This window comes from Meleagris gallopavo, chromosome 9, assembly GCF_000146605.3.
Source record: "Meleagris gallopavo isolate NT-WF06-2002-E0010 breed Aviagen turkey brand Nicholas breeding stock chromosome 9, Turkey_5.1, whole genome shotgun sequence".
NCBI classification, from domain to species: Eukaryota; Metazoa; Chordata; class Aves; order Galliformes; family Phasianidae; genus Meleagris; species Meleagris gallopavo.
The window spans coordinates 8,926,631-8,939,023 of NC_015019.2; the positions used below are offsets into that span (position 1 = coordinate 8,926,631).

Consider the following 12,393-nt stretch of genomic DNA (forward strand, 5'->3'; position numbering starts at 1 on the left):
CGCGCTCCGTGTGTGCGTCGGGGAAAGGTTCTCCGTGCGCGTGCGCGCACTTCAGCGCGGCGCGAGCGGGTTCAGGCTGCGGCCGGTTGAGGGAGGGCGCCTGCGCGCTGCGCTGAGCCGGGTGGGAGAGCGGCAGGGCGGAGTGTGCGCATGCGCAGAGTTCACGTCACCGCCCTCTGCTGCGCCGCGGGGCGGGCGTTGCTGTCGCGGTGCCGTTTGCTTCTTGTGTTCCTTCTCTTACTAATGATAGGGTTGAAAGCAAGCAACCAAAAGCACCTGTTTCTTTCTGTCACTATGTGTTAATCCCTGACAGTTTTATAACGTAAATATGTTTTACGCAGGTACTTGTAGCGTCATGTACTCTGAAAACATTCCTAAGTACGATTTCAGGTCCAAGAGGAATTTCTGTTTGGAATTATAGGGATATTCGTACGTTTGTATTTCCCAGCATCCAGAGGAATTGCCTTGTCAGCATAGTGCTCTGCCTCGTGAGGCTGCGTGGCTCAGCACTCTCAGTATCTCACGCCTTCTTTATGTCTGCGAATGTTGTAAATGACAAAAAACATGTATTTTTTTTTTCCTTCTGTTGCTGCTTCTCGTTTTATTTTATTTTTTTCCCCAAAAATCTTTGAAGCAGTTATGGCAGAACAGATAATTAGCTGTTGGATACACTTGTCTTGTTTTTGTTGCTCTAAACAGAGCTGTTAGTACAGGAGCATCCCCTCTTTTCTCCCTTGTGGTACTACTTGACACCAGTGTATCCTTGGGCTGCCAAGAGAGCTTCCTAATTCCAGGTGCTGAATGGAGTCGTTATGGCCACATGGAGCACAGCTGTTCATGAAGCATGAACCAGTATGGTTCATAAAGAGAATGCAGTATTACTTCATAAGCCAACCTGGCATTAATTCCTCTGTGTGCCCTCCTCTCACTCATGCTTGCTCTTGCCACAAGAAGGCAAAGATGGTAAATACTTTTGGGAAAAGTCACTGAACCGTTGTCTAAAGAAGTTCAGCCATAGAAATAACCTTGATTTCCTCTGATGAGGAGCAAGTGTGACAGGCTGAAATGTGTTAGTAGGGTTGTCCTTCCCGAGGCTCATATCAGCAGCCTTGAAGAAACTGAAGGGCATTGCAGTACCCATCTTCATTCTTAATGTTATGAGCTGTAGATCCCCAGGGCCTAGCTTCAGCACTCAGAGTACATTTATGTCTCCCTAACCACTGCATTTAGAAAAGAGCTTCTACTGGTAATATATATTTTTTTCAATTAGTATTCAGTTTAGAAAGGGAATCAAGTTCAACATCTTTATCTTAGTAGGCTTATTGTAGATTGAGGAGTGGGAGATTACCAGGCTGGAAAGCTGAATGATGTTAATTGGCTTAGGGCTCATAACAATTGTGAAGGAAATTCAGCAAACCTAATTTTTCATTTGTCATAGATTGTTCGCAGCACTGTCACTTGAACATCAACATGCATGCCAAAACTGCCTCATTATATTAGCAGAGCAGGCAGATGTTGAATTGTTACAAACATGGCTTTGTTACCCCTAGCTCTTATTGAAGGTTCATGGGCTTTCACTTTGCATATTGCTCTGCCTGAATTTCACAAATTTCACAGCATTCTTTTCTGAAACAAACTCTCATTTCAGTTTCAATGTGTTGCCCATCAGCTGGACGCCTGGTTTTCCAAAAAGCTCCAATGTGTCTTTTCTAAGCTTGACGAGTCAAGATTAAAATTTAAATTATGATAAGAATCCATGTGGATTTCTAACTTGGAGTCTGCAGTTCAAGATAAAGGTGAGAAATCTAAACAAACTGGTATACTTTGTAGGTACACAAATTGGAAAACGGAGATTACATCCTTTGGCGTTACAGACTGTCCTGAATAATACCAAATTCATTATGGAGACGTATGAGCTGCTAATTCCTTTGATACTAATGTGGTTGCATTACTGCTAGGTAATGTCAGCACTTAAGTTATCTCCAATTTGTGTGTATTTCTACTAACAGTCGGGGAACTCTGATATTAAAGAAAATGTAGGAATTAATATCTTGTTCTGTATAGCTATGAAAACTGATGCTAAACAGGTAATACTTCTCAAAGAAATTAGGAAGTCAAAAGGAGGAAACTAATGACTTAACCACCTGATATTAAGGTAATTGCTCATTTCCTTCCTCTTGTTCTGTGTAATCTAAGGTCTTCGTGAGAATTTCTGTTTCCTGCTCTGCTATGAACAGCTCATGTGTCACATGAGATTTTGTTAAGTATGCAATCTAAATAGTTGAGATTCGTGTATTTTTTTTTTTCTTTTTTTTTCTTTTTTCTTTTTTTTCTAAAACAGAACCACAAGTAGTGGTAGAGTAGTAGACACAGAAGTGTAACGTGGGCCATGCCAGTTGCATTGGGGCCCCAGGTCAAAATTAAATCAAAATCAACTCACATTCAGGCTCCTCAGAGCCCCAAGCTGCCAGAGTTCAAGAAGCTTTTGGGCAATGCTTTCAGACTTAGGCTTTGGATTTGGGGTTTTTTGCTTGTGCTTTTGAACCCTTAATGATTTTCTGTGTTTGCTCCATTAGATGTTCTGCAAGGATTAGGCCTATTTCCACTCAACTACTTTCCATCTGAAATTTCCAAAAATAGTAATTAAAAGCTTGGTAACTACTAAGAGTTCCCCCATCCACTTTATTTTCCTGCAAGATTCTGGTATGGATTCTTCCATTCATTCTGCCTTATTTTGAAGTGAATATTTGAAATATTAACCCAACTTGTGGGTGATGGCTTTTTTTCCCCCTCCTCCCCCTGAAGCACAAAGTCAGATGTGGGCTATTTCTGGACAGTGGATTGCATAGTCTCAGCTGGCTCTGTTTTGTTTAAGACAAAATAAAGGGCCTATTTTGGAAATGTTGTGGTGATGGGGCTTTACTTGCTGATTTCAGTAATTCTAATCAGAATAGATAACCAGGGGATTGTATTTGGTTAGCCTAGAGCATATAACTCATGTGAAACTTCACTTTGCCACTATGGAATCTCTTCTGTATTAATTTGTTTGCACTTGGTAATATTATGCAGTTTGCAATTTCCAATCTCAGGTGTGATTTTAATGTGCCATGAAGCTATACCTGGTCTAACACAGCCACTGAACTGCTGCTGAAAGGCTGCCTTGGGCCTCCACCATAGCCCCTGCCCCAGGCAGGGAGCTGGTCCATACCCCCTACAACCTTTCTGTTTGTTTGTGGTTGTTTTTTGAGTTGTCTCCAGTTCTGGTCCCTGATCTTTTCAACCTTGCAGCTGCAAAGTCTGACACGGCAGGAGGAGGACGAATGACCAGCCACAGTAGTGTAGGATTTGCTGAAGCCAGAGTCAGTGGGAACTCCTCATGCCAGACTGTAACCTGCATTCTTCTCTCAGATCGTGTATCTGTTTGGTAGGAGAGGGGACACATCTGTCAGTATTGCTGCAATGGCTGCTATTACTCTGTTTTGCCTAATGGCTTTTTTTTTTTTTTATTTTAAGAGACAGTAAAAGATTTTGACTTAAATTGGAAGCTGGTGGATTTAGCAATACAATGTAATAGTTTCTTAGGGATTTCTGTCAGTGGTGTTCCAAACATGTAGTGCTGGACTTGAGTCTGTCAGGAAGGAATACTGACTGTAACAGTGTTGCTGTTTTGGGGGTTTTGTTTGTTTGTTTTTGAAAGGATGTAAAAGTATTGATAGAGGATTGCACAAGGAAAAGATGTCAGTGCTTAACATTATCACAAGCATAATAAGTGCTTGTGCATTCTGTGTTGCAGTTTGTATTCCAACTTTCAGAGTATCTTCTTTTATTTTTAGATGAATCTGCGTTCTGTATTTACTGTAGAACAGCAAAGGATATTACAGCGTTATTATGAAAATGGAATGACAAATCAAAGTAAAAATTGCTTTCAGCTCATATTGCAGTGTGCACAAGAAACTAAACTGGACTTCAGTGTAGTCAGGGTAAGTACTGAGGCTTTCCAAATTTGTGTGTAAGTTTGTAAGTTATTTATTTTTAAGTTATACACGTTCATTCCTTTACACCAAATATCTTCAGAGAGCTGAAGTGTCTTCCTATGTGTCTGTAAGTCAGACTTCATACTTGTATGACATGTGCATTTGTATCCTGTGAGCCTGTTTATAGACTGAAATGTCATGGCATGATTGCTGTATTAAGCAGGTGCTTGGTGGCACAAGGGGTGTTTGTTTCCGTCTTTTTGTTTTTGTCTCTTCTTGATTTTTTTTGTTTGTTGGTTGGTTGGTTGTGTTGTCTTAATTAAACTGCAAATGGAATTGCCCTATAGAAACTTCGTGCAGCGTATTGTACTAAAGAAAGGTCATGTTGGTAGAAAACTATTCTTAAGGTAAAGCAATTTCTATGACCCTAATGTGCTTGGGGGGAAAAATATCACAGTTTTTCATACAAAACGCTGCCACACTGATATTCCATGTCACACATTATTATTTACAGTGACTACATTGTTTTCTTATAGAAGAATGTCAGTAGTGCTAACAGGAGCTCTTCCAAAGTCTATGAATCCCATGGGAAGGGAAATAAGAATCCCTTTGTGAACCACTAAACAATAAAATGGCTGTTGTCTTGGAGCAGAAATAGAAATCATGGAGTATAAACTGAAAGAATAACAGTGGTAGTGAAGCTAGCAGTAGGTGCTGCAACACTGGGCATTGAGGAGGAGAAAGTGAGACCAGTCTAATTCTTCTTAGACGTGCGTATGGTATACAACAGCTGCTCCTGCCCCTTAATTCTTAACTAGGTTCTCCTCTCTCAGAATACTCTGGAAATATTCAGTTACTTTCTCAGCTCAGGATGCTCTGAAAGTCACCCATGAATTCTAACTCACTGCCACAGATGGAGAGCTGTAACAGGAGTCTGCTTGCTGATGGTGTAGTTGTGCCTATTTTGCTATTTTTACTCTGATTCAAGGACTTAGAGGAGGCAGCCAGTATCTCCTCTGTTTGCACTCCTCATTCACTTTCCATCTTCCTATTACCATTCCCTTCTCTATTACCCTTACTGCAATAATGTGTCGTAGCCTTTTTCTTTAGCTGTCTTCTTTGCTGAGTCCTTCTTCACGTAACGTATACTCTTCCTACTTGTGAACTGAAATGGAAACATACCATTTGTCTTATTTTTTTATGATCTTACCTTTCTCTTCTTCAGACTTCTCCTTTTTGCCTCTTAGCAGCCTGCTGTTTTGTTTTTCTGTAAGACTTTTGGTCCAGGATTAGTACTTCCTTGGATGCTGTCTAACAGAATGAAGTGTAGGTTGCAGCTGACACTTGTAGATAGAAGAGAAACACAAATTACGTAAATGTATATTACAATTCAAATTTTATAACTCTATAAATAAACTAATTAATTCCCCAAGTGAGGATTTGTGTCCCAAAGAACTGCATCTGGTTTTCCTAATCTCAAGGTGTGTTGGAAAGAAGTCCTGTTATGATTTGGTGGGAACATCTGCAGGTTTTATTACTGCAATACATAAAAAATGCCTCTGCCTTTCAAAGTTAGGAAACATGGAAGATTACTTCTAGGAAAATCCTCTACCCTCTTCAAATTTACTTGAGCTGAATGTGAACTGTGCAGGGTTTGAATGGTGTGGTTTTGTTGATTTAATATTAGCATATTTCTACTGTTGTTTGGCTTTGCAGTAAGTATGAGCAGGTATTTAGTTAAAGTGCAGATGTTCTCCAACTTTCAATCTTCATAGCTGTTATCACCAAGTGCTGAGGAGCACTGATCTGGGTGGTGGTGTGTGGTCTCCCCTCAGCACAACAGTAGATGTGACTGTAACAGGGCACTTAGAGCTTCATTATTCTTTCATATCTCTTGAAGCAGTTCCTGAGGACATCTTGTTGTCATATTTAGGGTGGAACTGGTTAAAACTAATGGCTGAGTGCTACTGATAGTCACTCAGTGGTGTATATGTAGATTATGGGACAATCTGAAATTCAGGGGGGGTGTTTCTTTTCCTGGCTCAAAATCTGCAGTATCCCTAATAATAATTTCTGGTTTAAAAGTTTGCTGACTGAGGAGAAATAATGAAAAATAAATTTGATCTTCTAAATTTGTTTTAAGCAATAAAAGGAAATAACTTGAGACTTGTGGCTCTAATTTCATGTATTTAAACTTGGTTCTGTAGAGCAGAATTCTAAAACAAGTAACTGAGATTTGATTGATGCAATAAATCATGCTTCAAATTAGGCGTTTTGTAAAATTGGACAAGGAACACGAGTAGAGTGGATCAAGGATTTCAAGATATTTCTTTAAAACAAAGCAGTTTATTTTGCTCTAGAACATCTATTTACTTCCCCAACAGGTGTTAGTATGTGAAGAAATATTGCCTTCTTTCATGTGATGAAGTGGAAATCTGAGATGGGCACTCAGTGCTGTTACCTTGTAGTGGGATGAAGTGGTTTATTGATTAAATCAACTCGTTTGGGCTGCTCAGTGCTGAGATGTGCTGCACACCTAGAACCAAACCAAGGCATGTGATACCCAGAGTGGTACAGATGACTGTTTCACTGTATCTACATATAATAACCAGTAGAAGCTGATGCTAAAGGACTATTTCTTTTTTAGTTTTTTGGCCCTTATGTCTGCTTACTTATACTGCCACATTCAGTACAAACATACTGTGCTGAAAGAATGAATCAAGTCCTGCCTTGCTGATCATGGAAGTTCCCAGGAGCAGTTAGGTGGTGCTTATGCTTCTAGTGTTAGAGCTGATGATTCCACCAGGTTAATTCTCTTTATCTTGGAACACTGAAGTTAATATTTCCCCTTAAGTTCCTTTAGCTGTACCTTAGTTTGTTACTTGCATGACAGCCTTTCCTCTGTGTTTAGAACAACAGGATCTTGTGCTCAACTCTTATAGCAGAGGAAGAGTTACCTACTTGAAAAAAGTATCTATATGTGGTCATTGTCACTTCCAGAAATGCCCGTCATAGCAAACTTCTGTTGCAGTCTAAGCCCAGTACTAACCTTGTCTTGTGCAGCTGGCAGAAGAGGAATTACTCTGTAGGTTTGAATATTGTACAAAAGTGTTTTATCAGGAGTTGTTCCTGTTCTTTTCTTCTTCTGCTTAACCTAAATTCAAGAAGTAACGGTTTCTGGTCAAGACAGTTCTGAGAGTTGTGTCTGCCAGTTACTTGGTTACCGAATCTTCCTTTTTCTAGAAGTAAATTTAGCTGTATATCTCAGTGAATGTTTGGCATCCCAAAGTGCTAAATATAAAAACTGATATTTAGGGAAAATAGTGATGGGGTGACAGTGAAATTAGTGTTAAGGATAGCCTTGAGATAGGAGGCATGATACAGTCTCACGGGTTCTGAGAAACTGGAGATTTGAAGTCAAGACGGCTTCTCATGTGTATTGCTACATGATTCCCAAGCATGAGAGACATGGATTTCTACCTTGAGTTGTTCAGAATCTGCATAATCATTAAGGATTTACAGTCTCAACTTCAACATTTTATCAGATCTGCTTAAAACTGAAATTGTCTAATGTTTTCTGCTTATTTACTGCTTGTGTTTGTTATTGTTTGCAGACGTGGGTTGGCAATAAAAGAAGGAAGATGAGCAGCAAGAGTGCTGTAGAATCTGGAGGTGCTCCCCCAGGGACTGCCCCTGCTGCTCCCTCGGTACCTCCAGAAGCAGCAGTTAGAAATGTGGTAAATATTGCTCGGTCCCAAAGCCAGCAGTCTTCTTGGACCTCTTCTAATAACGATGTAATAGTTACTGGTATATACAGTCCTGCTAGTTCATCCAGTAGGCAGGGATCCACCAAGCAAACAAGTGCTTCAATGGCAGAAATACATAAAACCTCTATTCCAAGACTACCAGGAAAAAGTGACACAGACTTTCAGCAGCAGCACATCCCTATAGGGCGACAAATACCACACTGTAAAAATGCCTCACTATTAGTAGGGGAAAAAACTATTATTTATCTAGACAAACAAGTGTACTGAATTCTGCAAACTCCATTTATAGTCACACAAAAAAAAGCTATGGTGGTTCATCAGTCCAAACTGCAGAGTTGGTGTTACCTCAGAAACCAATGATATGCCACAGACCCTGCAAAGCTGAACTCATGGGATGTCAGAGGTTACAAAAGCCAGAACATGCAGCTCTTGCATCGCATGTGCCCCCTGGACAAAGGGCTAACACTAGGGACCCTTCTTGTAGCACACAAAACCTGGAAATCCGCGAGGTGTTTTCTCTGGCGGTTACAGATCAACCTCAAAGAATTGTGGGAGGAAGCACAGCACAGAAGCATTGCTCAGTGGAAGGCAGCTCTCTGTCCATTGCGATGGAAACTGGAGATGTGGATGATGAATATGCTAGAGAAGAAGAACTAGCATCCATGGGAGCACAAATACAAAGCTATTCAAGATACTGTGAAAGCAGCAGTTCTGTTCGAGTGGAGAACCAAAGTGCAGCCTTGTCTGGGCCAGGAAGAAATGTGAGCTGTAGTTCTCAAATGGTGAATGCCAGGGACGTGCCTGACAGTGTGCTGTATCACAGCAGAGACTACCACTTGCCTGCACGGGCCTCATTACATACATCCAGTACATTATATAACACTGCTAATACATCAAGAAGTACTTTTTCTCCTCATTTTACATCTTCAAATCAACTGAGGCTGTCACAAAACCAAAATAATTACCAGGTAATCTGTCAATTATCTGTCTGCAAATCTTGAAGACAAGGTCGTTGATAAGTACTGTTACCTTTGGAATTTGTTAGCTAGTAAGTGGTAGGTTTGTATTTCTGTAAGTTGTGCTCGATTTATGTCTTTCAGCAGAGGTAATTCCCTATTAAAAGTGAAGGTAGGACTGTGGTATGGTAGCACTTTTATCTGGGTAGCTGAGCCTGTGGCTGCAGTGGGTAGTCACATACTCAAGACCAGCATGGGCTTTGTGTATTCAATAGATAAACTTTGTTTACATGAGGACCTGTGATTGCTGATGCAGGCTAAAGCCCTGTGCCCTGGCTTGGCTTACCAGTGCATGTCACAGTTGTACCCTTTGGTTCTCTGCAGACATACTTTGCATGTGGCACAGGGCAAAACGTGGGATCACACCCTCATCCATGTGCTGTACAGTTGCTTGCCCTTATTAATGCCAGGTTGGATTAACTCTTCCATCCAAGTCTTACGACTGGCAGGCTGTTATATTACTCATTGCTTTTGCATGCTATTTCTGTTTTAATTTATCATGAAAATGAGCCATATAAAAATATATCATCTTTTAATGTGTGTTGCTCACTAGTATAGGGAACAATAGGATATACGGGGGTTTTTGTCTCTTTTTTTTTTTTTTTTCCCCCTCTTCTTTCTGACTTGTTCCTATATCCTGTCAGAATTCGAAAGAAAGTTTTTTTGAGTCTGTAAGTGCCCCCTTCTCACTTCACAGAATCACACTGGATTCTGTGTAGTAGATAGGACACTGGCTTACTTGTCCTTACTTGTGGCCTTTTATAAGCTGAATACTTCAAAGGAGCTGTTTTTTCCCCTTCCTCCCTTTTCCTCTCATACAGTCTGTCAATGTTTGATATTACTGTTCTTGAATTTAAAAAATTCATTAAATACTGTTTAATAGGAGAAGAAAAGCTATAAATATGCACATCCCTTTTGTAAAGGGACTGTAAAACTGCAAAAGTGGCTAAAGTACAGCTAAGGAAACTGTTGAGAAAAGTTTCACCTAATGAAATACAGTATGGATGCATCCAGCTGTGTGCTCTTGGCGCTTTATTTCACTTTTGAAAAACTGTCAGTATGGTTTTTTTTTTTCTTTCTTTCTTTTTAAATTTCATTAGAAATTAAAAAAAAAAAAAAAACAAAACAAACAAAAAAATTTTTGATTTGGAATACTTTGGGGTAGGGCCTGAATCTCTTTATAGATAAAATATCACCTATCATGAACCATTCTATCTGGCCATGTAGTGTGGTATAAATCAGACCAGGGATGTCTCTGTAACTTACTGTATTGTTGTTTCTTTGATGCTTTTGTCCTCTGTTACAATGATGTACCTATTGTTTGGTAAGCAAGGAATTCGTCTTTACACTATTTGACTTCCGTGCAAGTCTTTCACAAACCCTTTGCCTTTGGATTTAGGAATATACCTTGGATTGAGGGAAATCCTATTTCCTGTGGCATCCTTTGCCCTTATGCACAATTAAACCTTGAAAGAACTGGGAAGGTTGCTATTGTGCATTTGTTGCTGTAACAATCCACTCTGTGAAATACTAAGATGGCACTTTTCAGTATCAGAACTTATAGGGGAAGATAAAAGCTGTGGTCTTAAGGCATGTTGTGGTTCTGTAGAAACTGCAGAGGAAAAGTGTCCTGCAAGCTGGACGGATCCTGTACTGCCTTGAAGGAATGATGGCTCTGACTTCTGATCACTGTATTCCTTGCTGAGTTACAGCACATTTCAGAGCAGCACCAACAGTGAAAACCCTTGAACATAGGGGAATCTTCCTCAATTTATAACAGATTAAACTTGAGTTATGTGATTGTGAGAGTAGTTAAACATCCAAGCAGATGCTTCTTCAAAGGTAGGAGCGTGTGATATGTGTTTGATGAAGTGATTACTGTTGTACATTGGTGGGGCATCTAATTAGCAATTAGTTGTAGCTTTCTTACTGGTTCGGTTAATCAAATTCATCTTAGTGTAACCAGAAATAAATTTAATACAACGATCGATTTTAATGCCTGAGCAGTTTTGCTAAGCAAATTGTTCAACCTACTAACTTTTGTTAGTTTGCTGTTGAGCCTATTGAGCAGGAGAGGCTCTTCTTACTGGTCCTCAGGGCTGAGTAGGGATTTATCCTTAGTTTCCTTCCCCAGCCCTACAAAAATACTTGAAAGTATGTGTGTTGTGTTTTGTTTTGTTTTTTTAATTACTTCGTTATACACATTGAAGCACTGTTAATATAATTTAGCCCTGTGCTCTTCTAGGGAAAAATTCGAAGTCTTGCAGCAAGTATGGCAGAGTAAGATAGATATATATAGTATATCTATAGTATATATATATCTATAGTAAGATAGATATGTAGTATTTATTTCTTTATTACTAAGGTTCACTTTAAGGATGCTTGCAGAGGTGTAGTCAGAGAGAGCATGTGGGAATGCTGGGGAGAGCACTGCCTGCCACCTCCACTTCCACCAGGACGCACAGCAGCTGAGGGTGGTGGGGGGCTGCTGAATTGTCCCAGTGCTGAGAGTTCAGGACAGGGAATCCACAGGTGAACTGGGAAAAGACTGTGCAGGGACCTTGTACTGCCAAATCACTTTTAGTGCCATTTTAGATTTCGGTGTATGTTTCCATGTATGTTGTCTTTCAGATAGTTACACTGAAGTACTGTATTTGACGTCAGATCTGTCAGAACTAGTGTGTGTTTGCCTTCCAGTTAACTGTTAATACTTTGCCATACCTCTTACTTGCACAGAAAAGCACTGTTTTCTGTAGCTCCACTTGAAATTTGTTGCTTTTCTGAGGTATAAGAGTATACACTAGTGTTAGATGTGATCCAAATCAGCTTCAAGTTGTACTTAATTTAGCAGGGGAAAAAACACAAAACAGCTGAACAGGAAAGTCTCAGAAAAGTCAACTGTGTGACTACAGAATGCGCTGCTGTTGTGTGGGACAGCCAATTTTAATAGTCGTAACTCGGTTCTAAAACGTGTGCTGCTAAGAAATGAATAATTTAGATATGAAAGTTGATGCAGACTTCCTCTTAGGAGGGAAAAGTGTTTAATTCTAGCTCTCTTCCTCAACCCTCCTTGTGCTATAATGAGAGCCTGCCATTAGGTAACCCTCAACACTCAGCTAAAAGCGTGGAGAATGAAGGTATTGTACAACAAACTGTACCAGGTATTCTGTATTCAGTCAAACCCATGCTGAAAGATTTGTTATTAGAGCATTTCCCTTATACAAAAACTTTAGTGTAGTTGATATAGTCATCAGGAGGAGATTTGTTTCCTCATGTACAACGTGTGTAATGACATGGGATTGATTAATCTCTCGAGCTATGTTTATTCTCTGAAGCATTGCTTGTCTGTAGCAGAAGCTGACATGGAATCCTAAATAAGCCTAAAATATTCCAGGCTATAAAACATTGCGTGTGTCCAGGGAAAATAGTACAAGATTTTATTTTATTTTTTAACAAGTGTGACGTCTGGGAATGATGGAGGAGCAGTGAGAATCAAGGGAGCTAGCCTTCACCTTCGTACCCATTCCTCTTCCTTCATTAGCCTCATGTCCCTAGTTTTTCTCCTACTCTGCAAATTCTTGGTATTTGACATTGAAGAATTCAGTTACTGATGTCTGGGTGGATTTTTTTTTTTTT

At 39.9% G+C, this 12,393-nt stretch overlaps 1 protein-coding gene across 1 annotated transcript in view; it reads left to right on the top strand.

Moving 5' to 3' along the window:
* Positions 1-1,445: 1,445 nt before the first annotated feature.
* HDX (highly divergent homeobox) overlaps positions 1,446-12,393 on the top strand; it is a 32,983-nt gene continuing 22,035 nt past the window's right edge. Inside the window, 4 exon segments of the mRNA XM_003208370.4 lie at positions 1,446-1,796; positions 3,834-3,980; positions 7,589-7,979; positions 7,982-8,709. Of these exon segments, the coding sequence (XP_003208418.2) occupies positions 3,834-3,980; positions 7,589-7,979; positions 7,982-8,709 (1,266 nt within the window). The 5' untranslated portion in view covers positions 1,446-1,796.